General features: G+C 36.0%; 1 protein-coding gene across 4 annotated transcripts in view; it reads right to left on the bottom strand.

The window, feature by feature from the left end:
- Nucleotides 1-5,229: 5,229 nt before the first annotated feature.
- LOC110108295 (30S ribosomal protein S1 homolog) overlaps nucleotides 5,230-24,026 on the bottom strand; it is a 32,965-nt gene continuing 14,168 nt past the window's right edge. Inside the window, exons 3-11 of one of the 4 annotated variants that reach the window (XM_028691912.1) lie at nucleotides 19,850-19,911; nucleotides 14,870-15,029; nucleotides 14,676-14,796; nucleotides 12,383-12,464; nucleotides 12,195-12,298; nucleotides 8,543-8,621; nucleotides 8,397-8,447; nucleotides 5,504-5,601; nucleotides 5,264-5,344 (exon numbers count right to left, since the gene is read on the bottom strand). In XM_028691912.1, coding sequence (XP_028547745.1) covers nucleotides 5,518-5,601; nucleotides 8,397-8,447; nucleotides 8,543-8,621; nucleotides 12,195-12,298; nucleotides 12,383-12,464; nucleotides 14,676-14,796; nucleotides 14,870-15,029; nucleotides 19,850-19,911 — 743 coding nt within the window. In that variant the 3' untranslated portion in view covers nucleotides 5,264-5,344; nucleotides 5,504-5,517. Of the gene's footprint in view, nucleotides 5,602-8,396; nucleotides 8,448-8,542; nucleotides 8,622-12,194; nucleotides 12,299-12,382; nucleotides 12,465-14,675; nucleotides 14,797-14,869; nucleotides 15,030-19,849; nucleotides 19,912-24,026 lie in introns of all 4 variants that reach the window. The other 3 variants (XM_020838872.2, XR_003699586.1, XM_028691913.1) reach the window with 3 other exon arrangements.

The following is a 24,026-nucleotide window of genomic DNA, read 5'->3' as shown; positions in this document are numbered from 1 at the left end:
TAAAATATATATTTAGTGAGAGGGCATAACAAGCTATCATTTTCTCCATCAAATTTGATCAATAGCCACATCTTCATAAAATTAATCCAAATGAATCATCAAGTCATTGTTATGATCTTGCATTTTAAGGTAGCAATATTGAAAACTAATTAATAATAACCAATGAATTTTTTCAACATAAAGGAGCAATAATCTATATACAATTAGCTTTTTTATGTTAATAAAATATCAAATTTATTGATGTTTATGTCTTAACTAAGCATAATTTTATCATCAATTTTGATGAAAAGAATTTGAATTTTTTCTTTAGGAAAAAAAAAAACATAATCTAATTTGCTCAATTTCTTGTAAATTGGCTATTTCTTTTGAGCCTAAAGATGATATCGAGTTGACATAACGAAGACTACGGCTTCGTCTGGGGCATTTTTTTACTGCTTTATAACATAGATTTTTATGATAAATATTTCTTAAAAGCAACAAAAAATAGCAGGTAAAAACTATTACAAACAAAACCTAAGTTTATTATTATTCCAAAGAAAACACAATCAATTGAAAATTGTCTCAACATGCTTTAACAAAAAAAGAAAAAACCTTAGAAAATTTAGAGTAGCAGCTCATTATAAGAAAATTAGAAAGTGGGGAAGAGAGAAGGACATCAATCATATCAGCAACTTTTTGGCTAAGCTTTGTTTGCATATCAATGGCACTTTCTCTGCATATAGAAGAAAAGAAAAAGACAGCTTTGTTTATTCCTCTTTAGCTTATCTACAGTCCTGAGATGGACCATTTGCTCACAAGAGCAAGCAGCTTTAGAGCTCTTGTCAATGTGATGGCACATTTGTTCATCTGTGGCTTGTTTTTTCCTGGTTAAGGAATGTTGAGAGTATCAGATCATTCATGATGATTGTCACATTATCACAATGATGAATGGAAAATTTTATTTTTTTGATTTTAGATAATGATTTTGCACATGATGAAAAAGAAAGTAAAAATATGATGAGTAAAATTGAATTTTCAACCTAAAAAATTAGAAAGGAAAATGTCATAAAGGGATATTATTCATTTGACATTAGGGTTACCTTTCGTTAGAATTGGTGATGATGTTAGTACAATATGAAGTGCTAAAACTATAATTAATGTATCATATAGACTTGGTGAATGGAATATGTTGTTGATGTAGGAGATGTTGCATGATGGTTGGGATGGTCGTTCTCCTTTTACAATGGAGAGAATAGGATATCACGAGTTAGCCTGTGACTAAAGATGTTTGGGACAACCCCTAATTTGAATGAAGAGGGAAGTAGGGGAATAGAGGTAGTGGAGATATCTATATCTCCCGTAAGGAGGGAGAGTTAGGAAATATATAGTTGTCGGGCAACCTAGAGTTTATTGATAATTAGAGATGCCGAGAAAGCCCTTCTTGTTGAAGGAGGGCCAACTAAGCTATTTAAAGCTAATAAGCAACTTCATATAATCAAAGCACACAGTCTCCTAAAAGGGCGGTGAATTGTGCAGTGTAAAGTTGGGGGGCAATTTGATATGGCAAAGGTAGTTCTTCACCTAGTAGTAGGTGAAATAAGCAGCATGAAGATGAAAAAACAATACAGATATAGGAAAATAAGGGTTGACCAACTAGCACTCCAAGAAATGGCTAGATATAGAGAAAATTTTATGATATTAGGATTTTATTTTTGTTATAGGCTATTTAAAACATGTAGAATTAGTGTCTTTTATAAATTTGAATAGGTTTGGTGCAAATTTGTGTATTAATATTTCAAGTACAATTCAAACTTAAAAGATAATTTCAAATGTTAGAACACTCAGAAAAGATACATTAATCAAAGAAGGCCTTCACACAATTCAAATTAGTTAATATTTCAAGTAATTCAAAATTAGATTATTTCTATTTTTGAAGACAAGTGCTTCAAGATCTTTTAGATGTAAATTTTATTCTTTTTTAGTCTTATATTATTAATAGAAATTAATCTTATTATTATACATTACAATATAAATTGTACTTTACAACCTACCTATTTTTGTATAATTACAACAAAACTAACTTGCATTAATTAACTTAATAAGAACTTAAAACTTGAACTAACTAGATGATGTGGATCATACTACATGATTAGTTTCTTTAATTGAAATTAATTAAGATATTTGATTTAAAGAGGGATTGATATAAAACAATTTTGAGTGGTGATATTTTACTGATACTTTATTTTTTAGCAGATTAGAACTTATTTGAACTATGCACTAATATATAAACTAATATTAAACATTAAATGTATTGAGGTAAGAATTTCACTGAAAACTCAAAGACCAATCACTTGCAACCATTAAAGAGAGTTTCTAGTGAGAGGAAGTGTAGAAGAGCATAAACTGTATCTTCTTCTCTACATCTTCAGTTACTCGTGATTTAGGCTTCATTTGGGACGACTTTCATACTGTTTTTTAAGCATCTTTTTAGTACTTTTTTTAAACTAGAAAGCTACTTTAAGAAGCAGAAAGAGAGCAGTCTCAAACGGTGCCTTAGAATCTAGTTGATTAAGAGTTGTCCATTTCCAGGAAGGAAGAGAGGCTTCTCTATCTTATTGTTGTAAAATGAGAGAGCAGTAATATTCTCGATATAAGAAATTGGATAGTTAATATAGGTCATTGCATTGAACCACTACATTAATTTGCATCTCTTTTACTTTCTACAAATTTACTATTGCTACATCTTTTATATGTTTGAGAATACTATGTGATGACATGAAAGATATTGTGATATACAATTTGAGAGAGGTGTTTGAAAAATATTTTTTATTCAAAAAATTTATATCATGAAAAAATGTCTAAAAGATTTTTTTTACTTGCATTTTTTTTAAAATTAGAAAAACTTTACTTGTAAATCTATTTTTTTATTTTGAAAAGAAATGAAAATAATGTTTTTAAAATTTTACTTTAAGTAAAACTAATTCACATACCTTTATGACTCAATTTTATTTGAAAAATCATTTTATGCATAAAAAACTTGAAATTTTATAATTGCTTAAATTTTTTTTTCCTATTGTATTTCAATTTTATTTTGAAACCAAAACTAATTATCAAATACATAGAATTACATTTATCCAATCAACATGCCATATGATAGCATCTTAGAAGTTGGGTCTTAATCAAACGGTGGAGGAAACTTGAGCAATAATTTCCTACTATGTGGTGCCAAAACGTTTCAAATAAAAGAATATGTTAGTGCATCACTGGCTTTTTTATAATATAGAAAATGAGTCATTTGAAGCTGCTCAGGAAGGCCTTAGGAAGCAATAATAAGCTTAGGATAACACAGTGGTTGAAACCCCTTCAAAAGAGGCTTACAGTACCTTAAGACATATTAGGGATGTTTGAGGACCACTAAGGAGGGAACAAGAAGCACTAAGAACACTCAATGAGCTTTTAGTGACATTTTTTTAAGGGAATGACCTATGATTATAATGGGGGATAGCTTTAGGTCTTCTCTCCCTTTCTCAAGCTCCTTGGGGAATTGACCAAGGAAATGGAGAGTTGAATACAACCCATTTAGCATGTTAGTTTGAAATTTAAGCTTCCAACCAATAGGTTTTATATTTAAAATCTTACATATATGATGAGTGTCAATTTATGACTATATTTGTTCAAAGTTGTCAGAAAAAATAGAGAGTTAGAAATTTATTAAAGTTGTTTTTCTCTTTGGAAGAGTGGAAGCTAGAAGGTAGAATTTGGGTGTGAGCCTTTCACCCCCTTAATACTTGGGTTAGGTTAGCCTATTTTTCACTTCTAGTAGTTTTGTCAAAGTTTTAGTGATCTAAGCTAGGTTTGAAAGGCATATCAACATTATACATGTGTAATTGGGTTCAAGTTCGGCTAGCCAAGCCTAAATGAGCTTAAGTGAGTTAGGGCTAACTTGGGATAACATGGGATTAACCTAATTTAGGTTGATTAGGTTGGATTGGGTTTGATTTTGAAGTTTAATAATGGTAAAAAAAATAGATTCAATAATGGTCAAATTGACCCAAATGGCAAATTGACTCAAATGGGTCCAATTGAGTCACATTGGGTAAAAAGCAATAAGGTAGGTTAAAATTTTGGCAAAGCCTAGGTTTATCCAATTAGAGTATAGGTTTGATCAATATATGGTCAAAGGAAGGTTTGAGTTAGCTTGTTTAAGTTGATTGGGCCTAATGTGTACTAATGGATAAAATGAGTCACGTAATGTGTAAAGGGTCCTAATTAGGCCACCCAAGGCATGGGTTGATGAAGTTTAACTCAATGTGTGCTTTTTAAGCTTAAAGTGAGCTTAAGAATTGACCAAGTTGACTTGCACAAGCCAATAAGCCTAGGATACATATTGGTTGACCCATTGGACCCAAGATGGCTCCTAAGCTATCCAAGTTTAATTTGGATCTAATATAGGTGAATCAACTTATATATGAGTTACATGAGACCTCCTATAACTCTTTATGGACTAATTAGAAAAATGCATGATTTAAAATAAGTACAAGATCAAATTATGACATTAGCTTAACTAAGTATAGATTATAACTAGGGTTAGTTAGGATGAGTTTAACCCAAGAGGCTCAATTATAAGCTTGTATTTATCATGTCTTAAAAAGGTCAACACAAATAAACTTGAGTGAACCCTAGTTGAACCTATGCAACAAACTCTTTTAGTTCTAGAGGATAAATCTATCAAGTAGTGAGCTAACAAATCCTTATGGTGCTAAGCCATAATCTCTACCACATTGGGGCAACAAGTCTTCTTCTAGGTGGGTGCTAAATTGAAAAGCCTACTATTAAACTCTAGTACATAAGACTTCCTTTCAAGCCAATTGTCCCAACGTAGCTCTTCACCTAGGGGTGTCAAAATAGATTTTCGGATCATGTTCATGTCGAACTTGGAGTTAACCCGGGTTTAAATGGGCTGACTCGAACCCGACCCGATTCTATAAATGGGTTCAAAATTCAGACCCGGACCAGACCTGTGCAGGTTGCCAGGTTGACCCGACCCAACCCAACCTAGGTGCTGAGTGTGCTGACGCAATCACGGGAGGTGATTGTGTAGTCTGAGACCTCTGCGGACTGCAGAGTCCATATGCAAGGCGAGACCGCGAGAGGGAAGAGAATTTTGAATAAGTGATTTCTAAATAAGTACTTTCAAAAAATTTCATATATGAGTTACAAAGAATAAGTGATTTCTAAATAATTATATACTTTTGAATAAGTACTTTCAAAAAATTTCACTTACATTGCAGTTCAACAATCTTGATGGGAAGAGAATTTTGAAGAAATCATGACTAAAGAAAGAGCTTGGAAAGTAGCAGCTTCACTAACAATAGAAAACAACAAACAAATGTAATACAGAAAAGCATCAAATATTCATACTACAGTTCGTCTATGCGTATAGAAATCCTTAGAGATAAAAATTAAAATGAAAGTATGAATATTTTAATAGATTCCACTGTAATAAAAAATTGGAGATGATTACCAAATCCTGTGAGCTTATGGGACCCTTCGCAGAACACTCTGTACAGCCTTCTTAATGCCCTCCTGGTCGAGTGTACTTGTCAAATAGACTTCCTGGACCTGGCAATGATACAGAAAAGAAAATCTTGTCAAATAGATATATATATAAAGTTCAATCATTTACTTAAACAAGCCAAATACAAAATTAATAAGAGCCGGCTCAATCACATTCATTCATTTCGACAAGAACTGGGTATATAGAAATATATATTTACAAATACATATACAAAGTCTTAAATTCTTAGATATATTCTCCTATTAAAACTCATTGAATAATCCATAAAATTTTAGACACCGTAGGTTTTATGGTGCTTAAAAAAATACTAGTGTACTTATTGACCTCCACACGGGCTAGAAATCCTACTCAAATCCCGCTAAAACAAAGGGGCATCTCCAACCGAACTCCAAATGCTTGAATAGTGTTGATAGAGAGCTCCAGCGGAATAGTAAAACTTCCGCTATTTGGTTGCGGGTGAACAGTGGGACACCAATATTGACATTGCACTGTTCATCTCCGTTATTTTTCTGTGTCTACCTAACTTGCCGAAGAAAAGCGCGAATAGAAGAAAGAACATTACCTTCGCAAAATTGGAGTTTGATTGGATGAATCACGGCATTTTGGAGTGAAAAATGAGGTTTCGGTTGGAGATTGTCTTACCAGCAAATCGACGCCATTTACGTCGTTTCTGTGAATCATGCCGATATCCCACAGCAATCCACTCACCTTGATTGTTGCCTGCGCTCGCTATTAAAATGAGAATGAAGTCAGAGCTCTATGTTTTTTCTTCTTGCACACAAGCAACTGCCGCGAATCCTTCCCAGCCCTATCCGATTCCAGTCGCCAGCCCGATTCCTCAGTCGAAGTCCATGGCAGAGCTCAATCTAAATCCCCGAATACAACCTGAAATCCCTACACCAATCCAGCCCGCTCTTCTTCCCGTCCAATCCAAAAACCCCGAGCTTGATCGACCACACTCCACCAGATCAACTTGCGAACCCTCTGCCGACCTCGCCTCTTCTCCCTATACCCGACCTTTATGCTACCTACTTGATCTAAACACCCTACAGCCGAACTCTAGCCTGATCTTCCACAATCCGACTCCATTTGCACCCATTGCCGCAAACCTCCGTCTCCACACACTTCCGCCAACTCCAAGCTACCCGACCCCAGAGTCGTGATTCTAACCTCTTCCGATCCAATCCAGCCGAATCCCCTCTATAACCGCCACTTCATCCAGCTGCAGATCCCTGACCTTTTCACCTGACACCTGTGCCGAACTCACAGGCACAGGAGAAGGTTTATTTCTAGATATCTTATTTTAATTTTTTTTATTAATTTAGCTTAATTTTATTATTATTATTATTACTAGTATAATTATTATTATTTTATTAGTAGTTTGTTAATAATAATAATATTATTATTTAAATAAAAAAGAGAAAAATTAAAAATAAAAAAAGAAAAAAAAAATAAAAAATGAAGAATTAAAAAAAAAAAGAGAAAAGAAGAAAAAGAGATTAAAAAAATAGTGTGCATTTTTTCCATCATCGTCGTTGTCGCCTCGCTCATGAAGATATACTGTTTTCAAAACCCTTAAAACTAAAAGTCCCGTTCTCGGCGCTTGTGGCGCGCCAAGGGGACCCCCCTACAAGCTCTCGTAGCATGGTGGGAGGGAACCCCATACGATGCTTACAGCGAGGGGGGTATACCTTTAAGCGCTCTCATAGCATGACGAGGACAATCTTAATTACCCGTGTATAAGTTACAGTGCTTACGGGAAAAAAATTGCAAGTCTTTTACATAGGTACCTCGAAGAGCCCTGCACGCTCTTGTAGCATGGTGGAATTGAAGATTACGGCCGTAGTGTTACCTGACAACTACCCTACATGCTCTTGTAGCATGGTAGGGAAGGCCCATCTCCCGAAATTTCTTCTAAATGGGGGAGAAGTCGGGAGGCTGCCGAAATTCTGAGTGAACAGAGGACCTAGACTTAAAACAAATGCAGGGGACAAAACTATAGGGAGCCAGACTAAATGAAATTGCACTTTACAACAACAACAACAACATCAAGCCTTTGTCTCATTAATCAATATGCGTAAGAAGATTAGTAGTGAATGTAGCCCACCCTGCGGTCAGTATTAGCTTGCAGATGAATACACGCATTCACTTGCGAACACACCGACAGTCACTCTACAAATGCACTTAAGAGACATGCAGTGAATGCTATGAAATCTTCCTATCAATATCAACTAACCTGCAATCAACAATGGCTAACTAACAAGATAAGTGCATTGATTCGTTAACGAGTAGCAATAGCAGATATATCATAATGATGAGGGGTCCTTTGCAGACAAATAAAAGTTGATATATGAATGGATGTTGCTCATCTGACAATCTACACGGCGCAAAAATGAATGTGTTAATCTGCCCGCAAACAACAATGCCTCTTCCAAATGTGCACAATAGTATGCTTACAAGTGCTAAGTAAATGTAACGGTACCCCTACAGTCAAGAACAGTGCAATGACAGTCAGATACACAGTATTTTTGATTGACTTCCTGCTCATGTTCAACACATGTTTGGCTCGATAATAAACAAGCCTAACATTAATAAGATTTTTCACCTAGTTAATGAATTTGAGCTCATTTGTTTTCTGTTCAACAGTTAACCAGCCAAACAGACAAACCAGACTAGTTGTATCACCCTTACACCCATCAAAACTATTTCTCAAAAGCAATAAAATATAAGTTGCAGACTGGTGATCGTTCTGATGCGAAGTAAAATATTGTTTGAGAATGGAGAGTGTCTGAGTAAGAAAGGAAAAGCTCTATGAGAAAACAAGAGTAAAAGGACAAACCTGTCTTCCAGCTCGTGCAAGAAGCGTGAACTGTTTGTCTTTTGCTGGAACCTGAGGAAAAAGTAGACGAGAAAGATGTTAGCTATATAAGGCGCTTCTTGGCTAAAAGAGGAGTAGATAAGCTTCTGAAAAAGTTGAATTATTACACTAGAAAGCCACAACTCCAAGTCTTGCGAGACCACCCTCTTCTCCAAACCTTGACGTCCAAAACGAACACCAGTTATACTGCACGGAATATTTAAAAATTAACCAGTTCATCACATTCAAGCTCAGATAGATGAGAAGGCGATAATAGGAGTAGAATTCAGATTGGATTAACTGAATGGAAAAGTAGTTTTGACTTCTTATTTCCTCAAAGCACCAATCAAAATTAGCATTGATAATGTCATCACGAGACCTAGTTTGATTGGGGATTGGATGCAATTTAAGAGAAGACAGATTAAAGTTGTTTAAATTTGGATGAAAATAATATTAAATATGAGAGTAGCAATGGCCGGCACAATATTATTGATTAGGATCATGATATCATTAATGCAAATATGCATGATTGTCATGATATAATCCAATAGGGCTACAATATTGATAATGAGAATATATATGATCACGATCCGATTGATAACGATCAAGATATGAATTATATAATTTGTCATCTCAATATTTTAAAGAATGGGGACCATAAGTATCATGTTGTGAAGAGAATGATTTAAAATTCCACTTATCATTAAAATAATTTTAAGAAAGATCATCCTAGGAGTATAAAGATGGATGGTTAGAATTAAAGAACTTACGAATGACAGTAGAATTTATAAGAAAGAAGATAATGGATGTATTAGAGTGATTTGACTTTTGGCCGACACACTTCAAATAGCATTTGTGCGATGTCGCTCACCATTCCACTATATTCGATAGAGATGACTCCGAAATACTTAACAAAGTCAATATTGCTAATCTAAAAGATGAAGCAGATGAGAGATTATAAGGGGAAAGACCAAATGAAAGGCCAAGTAAACCCTGAGCTCCAAACCAATCACATAATTGATAGGGCCAATGCATGACAGGATCCCACTTGATAACTAGAAGGACCTGAAAGATTAGAAAGATTTGGAGAATATTACATATGAAAAGACTCTGAAGGGTAATGAAGGTTAGGATTTACAATACAGATTTAATATGTAATACAACAACACAACAAAATTAAGCATTTGTCCCACTACGTGGGGTCAGCTACATGAATCTTTTTTCTTCATTGTCTCCAGTTAAAAGTCAAATTCTCATTTAAATCTAATAAAGAAAGATCAAAATATTTTCTAACCAAGTCTTTTTAAGTCTACCTGATGTAGGACTAAAATGCTTGCAATGAATTTGTTAAGAATTTGCACAACTTATTGATTAGAAAAATGACAAATAGAACTATTAGCAGGTAAAATGATGAAACAAAACGAAAGAGCGGTCACTCTCGTTTAGGCTAAGTTGCATAGCAAAAACGTTGAATCATTAAAATAGCATAGAAAATAAACATATAAACATATGAGCTTTCAACGAAAATCCCTAATCTAACAATAAGATTAGAAAACAAATGAAGTGCACTCAACTCCCTACGTTTACTAAGCTCGACAGAATCGAGCAAACACGACCTTCATGACTACAATCAAATCACAAGAAATGATTAGACTTTAAGAAATATGAGAAAAGGGAGATTAGAAAACCTTCGTTAAGGATCGGTTGCAATCCTCCATTCGACGGTTCCAAGTTGTTCTTCAATAGCCTCGACCAAAATATCCAGGATGCATTCCACGTACTCTTCTACGGTGTGATCGATGCATGGGTTGACGTCGAAGAAGGTTGAGTGCAAGATGCAAACAAATCCTTGCTCGTCATAGGAGAGGCCGTAGTCAAGATCGGGATCATCCGTGCACCGACCATTTGCGGCGAAGTGCTGGAGGAATAGCCTCTTTGACGTCCTTGTTGTTTGTCTTTGAAAGAGAAGAATTTCTCTCAAAATCCAAGTAAGAGGAGGTAAGAGAGGCGGTCAGCCAAGAGAAAGTGGTTTGGGGAAATTAAGTTCAGCTTTTGGGAAATTAAAGTGGAGGGAAAAGGGTGTCGATCAATCCCCTAATTAATCCCTAGGAAAGGAATTAATCAAAGAGGAGAGAGAGAAGGTAGGGGTGGCGGCATGAGAGGAAGCTAGGTGGGATTTGTTTCCAATTCTTCATATTTGCTTTTGGTAAGAAATAATAAGGTGTGGGGCTTAGGAAGTTTCGGCCAAGAGAAATTTTTGAAACTTAAATTAATTCCAAAAAAGGGATATTGGGTTTAGGAAACAAATCCAAAGAGAAATAAAAGAGGGGGTGGGGGGGGGGGGGGGGGGGGGGGGGGGGCGAGGGCTTAATGACTAGGGAGGGGAATTTGGAAAGCTTTTAATACTTCCTTAGATTAGGGAATTTAATTAATGATGAAATTTCTCAATCCTAATTTAATTTAAATTCAAATAAGCGAAGATTTGGAAACTTTCCTAAAATAACTTTCTTGATTTAGGAAAGAATTCAAACTCAAATAATTTTGAATTTTGAATTTAAATCTTCCTAACTTAAGAATAATTAATTAAGGAAAGTATTCATGAGGGGTTGAGTTTGTGGAGGGAAGATGGGGAAGGCGGGTTAGGGCTGGCGGCTAGTTGGGTGGTGGGGAAATTTCGGCGGGTGGGTGGGGGGTTATAAAGGTCGGCGGCTTGAGGTGAGATGGAGTTAGGTTGCCTGCGGTTAGGTGATGAAGGAAAAGGAAATTAGATAAAAGAGAAGAACCACGAACCCGGCCGTCTCCAAGATTGGTGGGTGATTAAATTTCCCTCTCCAAGGGACCTCGCTCCAATCTCTCAAGCTCTCATGAGAAATCACACCAAGGGAAGAAATTTTATTAATCAATCATTCATTAACTTGATGTTAACCTCAGAATAACAAAACAAAAAAATCTTGCGTACAAACCTTCTACCCGACGGATCCACGAAACCAGCCGCAAATCCTGCTGAGTTCGACTTGAAAAGAAGAACAATGGGGCTATAAATAGCCTTTTACAATGACTCAAAACATAAAAGGACAACCATGCCCCTACGGCTTACATACGACCTTCCTTAATAAAATGATACAACGGGAAACTAATAAAGAAAATACAATATGACATCATAAATAAGAAAATACATAAAATAAATCAGAAATACAATGATTCAATCGTGGCCGTAGATCAACGGCCACATCTCTGATAGACCTTCCATGATCTGATGTCCCCATCACTACCCCTACCTTTCTTAATATAAGTCAAATCTAATACCTCTATGTTCCTAACCGGGTCATCGGAAGGACGTCGTTTTATGTGACCAAACCATCTAAGAATACCATTAAAAAAAAATTATGATGTTTTTGAGGAAAATAAACAGATCATATTTGGCTGTCAACAATATCGTGAATAGAGTAGACACTATTTTAACAATACATAAGGGTCACATAACATGAAGAACTGCGACAAATCAATGGAATAAAGTAGCAGTACGGGTCAGGAAAATATTAGAATCTGCCATCAGGAATGTTACCCTGCACAAAGTATACAGAAGCGATGGGATTGTATAAATTCCAATTGTTTTGTTCAACCTGAAGTTAATAAAAGAACCTAATAGCTGTTGAAAAAAGGAAAATTATAATATGATAAAATAATGTATCATTTATATGTTGTAACTGATCAACTTGCAAATGTTTCCACTTTTTGCATCATATTTAAAGAACGCAAATTAAGAGAAACGCAGCATACCCATCCTCTTGGAGTAGTTCTTTGCATATGCTTTCAAGCCCAGGGAGAGGTTCAATGTTAATATTATCGGGCATTACAAGAGTGTCAGATTCTGACTGGCCTTCCTAAGGATAAAGTTAATAGCAAGTCATTATTACTACAGATAAAACTGCAAAGACAATAACCAGTACGTGAACCCAACAACTTACTTGAGGAATGACTTTGTCCAGTGTCTCCAAAAGAGGATCGTCCTCCAACTGCTTGATTGAAAGAGTTAACCTAGACTTCTCTCTGAATATTGGAGAAGAAAAAGGTCAAAGAAAAAAAATAAAAAAATTAAAATTAAATTTAAATTTAAAAATTAAAAAAAAAGGTCAAAGAAAGCTGATGTCATGTTGAACATCAAGTATTTATCTAATGATCTGTATAAATCCATGTTTATGTATATAAATTCGATAGAGCTTCAGAATTTACCTATAAATCATTATGATATTGTTAATGACGTATGTACCTAAAATCCTAATTTTTCACCATGAAAGCCAACTTTCAGGAAATTATTTCTAAATAGCTAGGGCAAACAATTACAGGGAAAGATTAATGATTGAATGACTTATGAGGTATGATCATAAAAGAGTGAATCACGATTAACATATAATTTGTTTGTTTAGTACCAAAAAGCCTTTGGATCTATTGTTCAGAGTGATGGTGAAATAGATGGGGATATTATCAGCAGAATTCAAGTTGGATGGTTGAAGTGGAAGAATGCATCGGGCTTGTTATGTGATAGAAATGTACGCCTCAAACTTAAGGGAAATTCTATAAGATGGTAGTGAGGCCTGCAATGCTTTATGGTGCCGAATGTTGGCCATTAAAAGAGAAGCATAATACTAAGTTAAGTGTGGCAGAGATGAGGATGCTCAGGTGGATGAGTGGCTTTACCCTTAGAGATAGGATACGAAATGAGCATATACGTGAAAAGGTTGGACTAGCTCCAGTAGAAGATAAGATTAGAGAGAGTCGCCTTAGATGGTTTGGTCACATAAAACGGCGACCTTGCGATGACCCGGTTAGGAGAGTAGAGATATTAGATTTGACTTATGTTAAGAAAGGTAGGAGTAGACCTAAAAAGACTTGGTTAGAAAATATTAGGAATGACCTTTTTTTATTAGATTTAAACGAGAATTTGACTTTTAGTAGGACACAATGGAGAAAAAGGATTCATATAGCAGACCACACGTAGTGGGATAAAGGCTTGATGTTGTTGCTGTTGTTGTAGTACCAAAAAGCCACAACTACTAGCATGAAAATGCGCATTTGGCCATACATTTGATAGTTCCACGACAAATGTTCTTCAATTGGTGATTCATCAACCCTAATCATTACAGTTGATAATGTTTACCAAGAAATCAATGGTTTGAGGATAATTATAGTGACGCTTAATTAATTTTGCATTTTTCCAGGCATGGCAACGGAGTTTTTAAAATGGGGAGAAACATTTACTTTATAAAATGAGAAAAGCAAGCAAGCTAGAAGAGTAACCATGGGAGGAAGACTTGTTCTGCCGAATGCATTCCTCTTGTATTAACCATCTATTACGTACTATAACCTTTTCCTGTCTGGGTGATCAGGGAGGTTGAAAGCTAAGAAGGAACTTATAAAATGGTGTTAGTTGAGATCCTTCTTGTTCCTTAAAACAAGGTTAGAAAATAGTAGATAAGGCGGAAATGTTGAGCTAAATCTAACTCATATGAATAAGTCCCTTCTAATAAACAAATGATGGTGGCATATACTGATAGGTAATTAGTACTTGTGGTCATTCCTCATGAGATAAATATTATCAAAAAAGAGCCCTTTCTGGAATGGAATTTTGAAAGTTGTTTATGTAGTTAAATGTGTCCACTCTATTAGTTGGTAATGAAAAGAACTTTGCTTTCTGGTAAAACGTATGGATAACAAACGTTCTTCTAAGCTGCCTCTTCTCTATCCTGCATTTTGGCAAGCTAAGCATTAAATTTCACTAAACAATTTCATGGCAAACAAGTACAAAATCAAAATAACATTATACAACGAGACCTTCTCAATCATGCAGCAAAATGAAAATAAGCATGACATTCCCAGGATTTAGACAACCTTAAGCTTTTAAAATATACCCCAACAACAACAAATAAAAAAAAAAGTATCAGAGAAAACCATAATCAAAACAGTATTTGCATACTAAGAGAAGATGAGCAACACCTGGATAGGGTAGGAAGAGAAGGGTCCCTTGATGGCACACCAAGATGTGCGGAAAGCATGGAAACCTTACAACTTTGACAAAAAAGCAGACAAAGAAACTGTATACTGACACACCCACCCACACACCGAGACACAAATGTACACACACAATAAATTAATGAATTAAAAGAAGCATATCATGGCTAGTATTGTACGTTCTTTTCATCAGTAGTACCAAATTAAAAAGGACGAGGATATATCTAAAATCATGCAAATCTGATTTCTTACCTATTTATATGTATAACTTTGACCTTAAGCTGCTCTCCTTCTCTAAGAATATCTCTTACATCATGAACCAAATCCCAAGAAACCTCCGAAACATGCACTAGCCCAGTGAGATGATAGTGTCCTAAAAAGGGATAGTTTGTGTTAGCTTATTCATGTTACGGTTACCACTTATAAATTGTTAAAGCATTAAATACCGTCAGGGAAAAGCAAATGCACAAATGCACCATAATCTTCCACCGATCCCACCCTAGCATCAAAAACATCTCCGACCTTAACCTGACTGGAATATTTCGACCAGTTAGCATCTTTCTCAGAGAAAATCAGCCTTTTTTCTTCCTCATTCGCTTCAATCACCTACATGCAAAAGAATAACAAATTGGTAATTGCTTAGAGACATTTCAGTTAACAATGATTACAGTTTTCAAGAATATTAATATACTTACTGATATGAAACCAGGAATTGAATTTCGAAGCTTAATAAAATATTGCTTAAGTGGTGAAATTGCAAGCTTAATTTTGTTCACAAGTGAAACTTTTCAGAGATCTTAGAGTTCAACTACGCTTAGGCAAGAGCTTACGCCTAAATTAGCAAGATCGGTAAAATAACGACGGTAATAAAAGTAATGCAAATGAAAAGCCAACTAGAATCCGGCAGTTAACAAAGCGATTGTCTCACCTTGAGGCTGCACTCATTTACATACTTCTAGGCTTGTTGGGAGAAGAAGAACCACACAAGTGATGAAACCACTCCGAGGGCGATGGTGCCGTAGATTCGTAGGGAAGGAGAGGACGGCGCCGGCCGTTGAGGAGGTGTGAAACGGCGCCCTTCGATGATCCACGTGTAGACAGAAAAATGATCGTCGATGGACTCCACTAGAGCTGGTAGAATCCGGTCCAAATATTCTTCGACGGTGTCGTCGAAGTCAAAGCCGACGTCGAAGAAGGGAGATCTGAGGATGTTAACTCGTCCGCGGTTGTCGTACTCAAACCCGAAATTCCACTTAGGTACCTCCATGCATTCTTGAAGATGCGAAGGGGTGGTCGCCGCAAGTAACTCTCCAATGAGGGGAGAGGTGGGCGGCGGGTTGTAGAGGGGATGGGGAGGCCGGCGGTGGAGGTGGGGTGAGGAGAGATTGGTTTAGAAAACAAAGACAAAAACTGAGAGTAATTTCAGTTTTGGGGAGTTTTGGAGAGGAATTTGAATTCCAATGAAAGGGCAATTAATTCCTTAATGAAGAATTAATGGGGGAGAGAGAGAGGAGGCCGACGGTGGAAGAATAGGGAGGGAGGGGGAAGGATTAAACAGAAATTATTTCAGTTTTAATGGAAAGAGAAGGGAAAATTAATGGATCCTAATTTGAATTTCAAATTAGGATCAAGGGGTTTAATGTGGTAATTAAAGGAAATCCGCCAAGGGGGGCCGGCGGCATGCATAGGGAGAGAGGGAGAAATTTGGGGAGAAGGGGAAGGGATTTAAAACTTGATTTGATGACATGGCAAGGAATTTAAAATTCCAAATTAATTTGATTTGAAATTTATTTGCTCATGAAAACTTTCCTAATTTGGATTTCCAAATTAGGAAACAATTCAAATTTGAATTTCAAATCTCCAATTTGAAGTTGGTGGAGAAATGGAATGAACCGTATGGGAGGGATCGTCGGCGAGGTGGGCGGCCAGTGGTGGTGGTCTTGGCCGGCGGCGGGAAACCTTAGGGAGGGGCCGGCGGCAAGAGCTATGGGGAGAGGAATTTTGTAGAGCTTTCTTGTGAGAAGAAAATTAAGAAAAGCAATTAAAAGAAAAGGAAAATTTAGAGAACTCACTAAGAGATCTCAATGGAAGAACTCACCAAGAGATCTTCATGCACTCACAAAGAGAACAAAGTACGGAAATTTTCATTCATTCAATAATATCTCAAGTACAATGACAAAGCCTTTTATATAGGTTATCTAGAAATAAAATGCATAAAGACAATAATGCCCTTGGGCTACAATAAGCACTAATTCCCTCATAGGGGTACAAAAGAAAAAACTGGAAATATAAATGACATAAATAAAATAAAGCATCAAAAATAAAGGCTCTGAATCAAGGCCGTCGGTCGGCGTCTCCGGCGATGGTACATGTGTCGAAATCTGATGTCCCCATCACTTACTTTGAGAACACTATAAAGTGTGGATAGAGACAGAAAATTAAACGAAATATAACATTACATAGCTTTTATAATGCCCACTGTCTTAGTGACCCGGTATCCCTATACAATAACCCAGCCCAATTCGATTGAATTGCATTTGTGTGCAATGAATTTTCTAATAAAACCAATTTTACATGTGGATATGTTTAATCAACATGAAGCTCCTATGAGCATTTCATGGTTTCATTCTAGGAAAATTGACATTAAAAAAATGTATATATGATGTAGGATCTTATATACAATTGCTTAAACATCTGTATGAGTAGGCTGGCAATTTGTGGTATGATTTGCTGAATTATGGTAAAATTCAATGGCATGGGCTGGCACACTTGCACTTCCTAAAGTCATATAATGTCTTTTATGAACAATTTTTGCCAATGTATTCAAGACTCAATACAGCATTTTATGCATATTTTTTAATAATTTTAGGACTATTGGAATGATCTTAGCATCAATTACATTGTAACTTGAATTCCTGCTAAATTACAAATTTGGGAAATGACCTGAATGCCCTTAGCCTCTCATAGAGGCCAGGCTCCCTTTCCTTTTTCCATTCCTAGCCATGGGAGAGGAAGGCAATAGAGGAAGAAAGAGAAAGCTTATATCTGCAAGCTTTGAGGTCTGATCCATGCATCGAACTAATTAAGAAAGTTATTATACTCAAGATAGAATATCTTTCTATCATATTTTAGTAAATGTTATATCTCGCATGATTTCTTACTAATGTTTCTCATATAAATAATATTATGTGTATGTATTAGATTTCCAAGGAGATTTATTGATAAATTTGTAATATATTGCTACTTATATATTCCTACACACTTAGAAGTAGATTTGGAAATGCATCCTTCAAATGTGACATTTCTTGCGCAATCCAAACCATACATGATGTACCTATAAGTTATGTGGGAATTTTTGGTAATGGAGGATGATTTACATAAGTAGATTGTTCAATATGGGGGATAGTCAGATTGTTAACAAGGAAATTTTAAGTGATTTAATTTTGCACCTCTTATACATGCATTATGTTTGGTTTATAGGAAGGAATCACAAATGAGTTGATGCTTAGGTTGATAAACCAATTCAAAAATGCTATGGCATACTATGTTATGATTCCCTTATTTATGAACAATTATTACGTCCTCTGACCTGACGTAGAGCTACGTTCGGCCACCAATAACATGTCGCCACGTGCTCTTACTCTAAACCGCGCGGCCCGACGACTTGACCCGGAGCGAAACCCGGAAATGCTATGTTCGCGATTTTCTCGGTATTGCTCGGTATTTGCTAGGTATTGCTTTGCAAAAATGAGAAATACCGCTCTGTGAAGACCAATACCATGCAAATACCGAGTTGTACCGAGTTTTTTACAACTTGGTATTTGCTCAGGATTTGCTCGGTATTGCTAGAGATTTGCTCGATATTGCTTGGTATTTGCTCGGTATTGCTAGAAAAAACTCAGTACAAACTCGGTACAACTCGGTACAACTCAGTATTTGCTCAGGATTTGCTCGGTATTGCTAGGTATTTGTTCGGTATTGCTAGAAAAAACTCAGTACAACTCGGTACAACTCAGTATTTGCTTAGGATTTGCTCGGTATTGCTAGGGATTTGCTCGGTATTGCTAGGTATTTGCTCGGTTTTGCTAGAAAAAACTCAGTACAACTCAGTACAACTCGGTACAACTCGGTACAACTCAGTATTTGCTCAGGATTTGCTCGGTATTGCTAGGGATTTGCTCGGTATTGCTAGAAAAAACTAGGTACAACTCGGTATTTGCTCAGTATTGCTAGGTATTTGAAATATATCCAAAAGGTGATGGGATGTTGATCGGCTCGTCAAGGATTTAAAAAAACGCACGTGCGAGAACCCAAAAAACAGCGGGTCGGGTCGGCGTCTTTTCTTCCTGCTACGTGGCGCTAATACATTGGTGGCTGAATATAGAGGAACATACGTTCACCGGACCAAATAAAAGTTCCTTATTTATGGCATCCAAATGCTATGATAATGTAACACTATGAATATCAATTACAAATCTATCTTAAATATGATCTGCTTTCAATATGATTAAAGTATTAAACTTAAGTCAATTGCCATCGAGATTCTATGATAATGATCACTATGCCAAAAATCATGTTTATATCAAATTTTGTAACTTTATATTATTGACATGCTCAATGATGCATATGCATATCATTTCCTTCTATATTGTGCTTATAGTTATTTAGAATAGTGATGTAATCACTGAATTATAAATCTATAGAAAACACTCCTATTAGTTGATTATTACTTTTCAAAAAAAACCATCTATGAAATAGGTAAATCGTAGAGAGCATTTTATGTGCAACCGATGTGGAGCACCTTCAGTTAGGTAGTGTAGTGGATATTGATCCTCAAATGTGTATTAAAAATTTAGTTTATATGTAAAATGTACTGTTTCAAATTCTTTACTTATACGTATGAGTATATTAATATATATAGTTTTATGTTTAATAAATGTTTGATTTAATGGTTGTTTTCTAAAATTGAAAAAGTTTGAATTGAAATTTTTACAAAAGTTTTCTATAACGTATAGCAAGCTTAAACCTTCTTTTGCAGTCATCCATTCCATCAAGCTACTAGGTCCGATCCTAATAGCTTTCTCCACTAGCATGGTGTGGTTGTCAACTTGTATGCTAATCTATGGACCATGAGGTACACATTCTAAAGTTTGGTCTTCTATAATAGTTTTTTCATTGTAGAAAAAAATAATTAAGCTATGAGACCAAGTGTCATTATCAAATATACTCTCCACTTGCTATAAGAAAAAGTTGGGCCAATGAATTTCATGGTGTTCATTACTGACAATTATTATGGCATTACTCCATTCAATCTCTAAAGTCAAAATACCATGATGTACATGTAATGTAAAAACACAAGCATGAACTATCATCAATTACAAGACAAATTACGGATGTACAAAACTAAGGACCTAACAAGTAGAAACCTTTAGAGAGATGGACGAGCCCACGAGATCCTTTGCTATGCCTTGAATAGATTTTCCTGGATCTACAAAAGAAAAAAATTATTAACCACAAAGGTCAAGAATAAATCATAAACTTTAATGTCAATGTGTAGCAACAAACACCAAATTTTGGAAAATAAAAAAATAATTAATTAATTAGATTAATGATCTATTTAGGATAACTTTTCGAAGCTTTGCATTTCAAATTATAAAGACACTAACACATGACTATCAGTCTTTCAATCACATTTCAAAAAATATTGCTTTCTAGTATAGTATTTGTGACCGAGCTCATCATATAGGCAGTGCAATTACATTCTGTTGTTTCTCAATTCAACATTTTGGAATTCTATCAACACTACAAATATTCATCATCTAATGCAACATCTGGTAGCAAAACCACTGATAATTCTGGGTAACATCAACAGTTTTAACTGCTAATCATTTGGTAACAGAAATTTAAGAACCGTTGCAACTTTTGGGGAATAACAATGGTTTAAACCACTGATATATGCAACATTTTAAGCCACTAATATCATTGTCAGACAGCAACAGTTTAAGCCACTGTTGTATTTACCAAATTGAAACATCCCTAAGACCAACCCCATTCACATGATACCCTAGCTTTAGAAGCTCCCTTCACAACAACTTGTTTGTTCTCTTTCGAGCTCAACATCCTTTGCCACCAGCAACCACTTCATCTTCTTCAAGATCTCCTTCGACGCTCACATTCACAGCTCAATCTCCTTTACCACCTGCCCTGGTAGTTCCACTGCTTGTTTGATCTTGTCGATATATATGTTCCTATTTTTTTGCATTTTTAATACTTTTCCTAAATGTATTATTTCTTTTTTTATTTGTCATTATAGACATAATCAATAAATCTTGCGCCTTTGAATTCGTCTTGTTTTTATGTAGGTTGTGGTTAATATAAGATGTACGGGATTGAAATATTGTTATTAGTTAGTTTAGATTTGAATGATTTATATGTAATACAATTAATTTGTGCAAGCAGTTTACCCGTGATGTATTAGGGTTTGCCAATCTAAAATATTGTATTGATCATATTTGTTGCTAATCACGCCATTAGTTTAAGAATTATGAACAAAAATTAATAAATTTTAATGCACCAAACTTGATTACCATATTAGTCTTGCTCTTTAAAAAATTAGGTAATTATAGCAATAATTAATCATGAATTTTCTTCTATTTTATTTAAGTTATTGAAATTATCACTACCAAAATTCACTATTTTAGGGAACGCTATGTTGCAACAATTTCAAAATTAATACTAAATGTCCCCTTTAAAAGTACTTTAAACTACAGTAAAAGTAAGAAAATGCACATGAGAATGGACAAACACCCTTTAGATACTATAGAGAATTTTGTTTCACTTAATAAATTCTCACAATCACATGAGAATTTGTTAATCGATTCAAAAACAATATGTAATCCTAATAAAATATTTGATACACTATTGGTAGGAAACACTTGTAGAACAAGTGTTTCCTACCAATCCTCGGAAAACAGTGAGAATTCTTCAAAAAAATCCACACAAAACCATGAAATCAGTAGATAATTTGTATTATTTGATAAAAGGGAAACGGAAAATACCAAGATATAATTGATCCTCTATTCGAAAGGATGATCTATCTCTCCCAAATCTCTAGACGCTGCTAGAGCTCAAAACCTAAACTTAAGATATTTCAAATGTCATCCAAATTCAAGATGCCATAATTCTAGAAAAACAAACTATTTAATGCATACAATCCAAAAGGAACTCTCTAAAAAGTCCCTACATTCAATTTTCCCTCCCAACTCCCTCAAAAAACCTTCCTAAAAAGCTCTTTGGAACCTGGCAGTTTGCTCGTCATATGCAGGAGGCGGAGAATTCCGCCTTTGTATCTGTAAGCTGATCCCGTATGGACCGGCTGGACCGGCCTATCAATACTCCCCTCCCAAAGTACCACCTTGTCCTCAAGGTGGAACGAAAGAAATTGTTGCTAAAGCAATTGATTAATAGAACTAGACTGAAAAATGGACTAATACTGGGTTGAATGATCCCTGCCTCCAGCATCTCCCTAATCAATCGCTCGATCTCATCCTTCTGGATTTGGGGATGACAATAAGGATAAACTGATGAGGACATCAGCTAGAGATTTCGACACGTGTACCATCGGAGGAATCATAGATCGACGTCTACGATTCGAAGTCTATATCTTTGATTTATTTTCATGTATTTTTCTATTTGGTATTTTCAGTTTATTAGTTTACCCCTATGGGTGTTGATTCTTTGTTGTAGCCCATGGGGCATAAGAGTCACTTTGTTTTCCTTTGTTGAGACCTATATATAGAGGTCATTGTCTTTATATGAGGTTAATGTTGAATCAATAGAAAATTTCAGATTTTTTAGTTCATGATTTTGTGAGCTTGAGAAGAGATGAGTAGCCTAGGAGAGGCTCAAAAGAAATACCCAACAGCCCCCTTCGAAGGAGCTATTGGTTCTTTGGTTTTTCTTTCTTTTCTTCCCTTTTCTCCTAGCCGTCGGCACAACAAATCCATCTCCTAACCCCCGACCAGCAACCCCCATGCCTCCCCTTTATCTTAGCCGCCTGATCAGCCCCCCACCACCCGTCCAGCCCAAATCCCCCAAACCCCCTTTCACCGTAGCCAACACCCCCGCCGCCCGCCCCCAATTGCACCCCCACCCGCCGGCCAACCCAAGGCCAAGCCTTGGAATTTGATTTTCAAATTCAAGTAGGTTTTCATTGCTTCCTAATTTGTCCCCTTGTCATTTAGGAAGTTTTGTCATTTAGGAAGTTTCCTAATTGAAATTCAATTTGAAATTTGAATTTCAAATCCCTCCCTAAATGATAAAACCTAATTAGGAAACTAATCAAATCTAAATTTAATTCAAAATTTGATTTAATTAATTATTCAATCACCTGGGCCCACTTACATTGAACCTAGACACAAATTTAATCCCCATAGGGTCGGCCCCCTCTCTCTCCCCTCTATTTCTCCACTTTGTCACCTAAGCAACATTTAATCCCTCCCTAAATTCCCTAATAGCCGCCGGCCCCATTAATCCCTTAATTGGGTTTATTTGAATTTCAAATTGGCTCTCCCACTCTAATGAAAATCTGAAATTTAGACTTCAGATTTTCCCTCTCACCTTCTTCCCCCCAACCACTTGGCTTAACCCAAAAGAAACCCTAACCCTAGCCGCCCTTACCCTCCCCAAGTCATCGCATCATCCTCTCCCTTCCTCCTCACAAATCTCAAGCTTGTTCTTCTCCAACCGCCACACCACTATGCATGGCCGATCCGGAAGCCAACCATGGCTTCTTATATGATGATCAAGGATGAACAAACATTCTCGAATCTCCTTTATTCGACGTGAACCTAAACGTGGATGCTTTCGTGGAAGATTATTTAAATAGCTTCCTTTTCACATTGGTACCCTCCATCAAAGAGCACATTCTTACCGGGCATTGGATACTCACTAGTCAACTCGTGGATTCCCTGTCGTCGGCCACCTCTCCAACGAACTATACCTTGGGCGTCATTTGTCTTCTAGTGACATCACTAAGCTTGTTCTCAATCTTCCTCCACTAAAGTATGTCCACCACGAGTGTAAGGGATCCAAGGTGAGCAAAGCTATTTTTTAAACCGTGGATTAGTGTTTCTTTGCCGTAACATTACTTTCTCTATTTTATGTTGTTAACTTGTAAGCATCTTATTAATCTAATTGTAACCACATGCCTTACATAATTTCTACTTGATAATTCTAAAGCCTTATTTGGGAGAAGAAATTTATAACTAATAAAGTTTTAGTAATCAAATATTAACATCCCTAAGTACTTCTTCTTTACTTGCATGGTTTCACATCATATTTGGTATCAGAGCATGGTAAGCATGCATTGCATGTGCCAGAAGTTCCTAGGAGTCTAGTTAACCTTTCCAAAACTCGTTTGCATGCATACCATTGCCTAGTTAATTTAGTTCACTGTTTTTCCTTGCTGTCCATTAAATTCCTGCATCGTTTACATCACTTTAGGTAAGTTTATGATGGGGACATCAGTTGGAAAGTCTACCGTCGACGTGGCCGTAGATCTACGGCCACGGTCTACCCGATGTATTTCTGATTTTAGTATGA

Source organism: Dendrobium catenatum, unplaced genomic scaffold (assembly GCF_001605985.2).
Source record: "Dendrobium catenatum unplaced genomic scaffold, ASM160598v2 original_scaffold_86292, whole genome shotgun sequence".
Classification (NCBI taxonomy): domain Eukaryota; kingdom Viridiplantae; phylum Streptophyta; class Magnoliopsida; order Asparagales; family Orchidaceae; genus Dendrobium; species Dendrobium catenatum.
The sequence above is the reverse complement of the archived record's forward strand: the minus strand, read 5'-3'. Positions and strand labels throughout refer to the sequence as shown.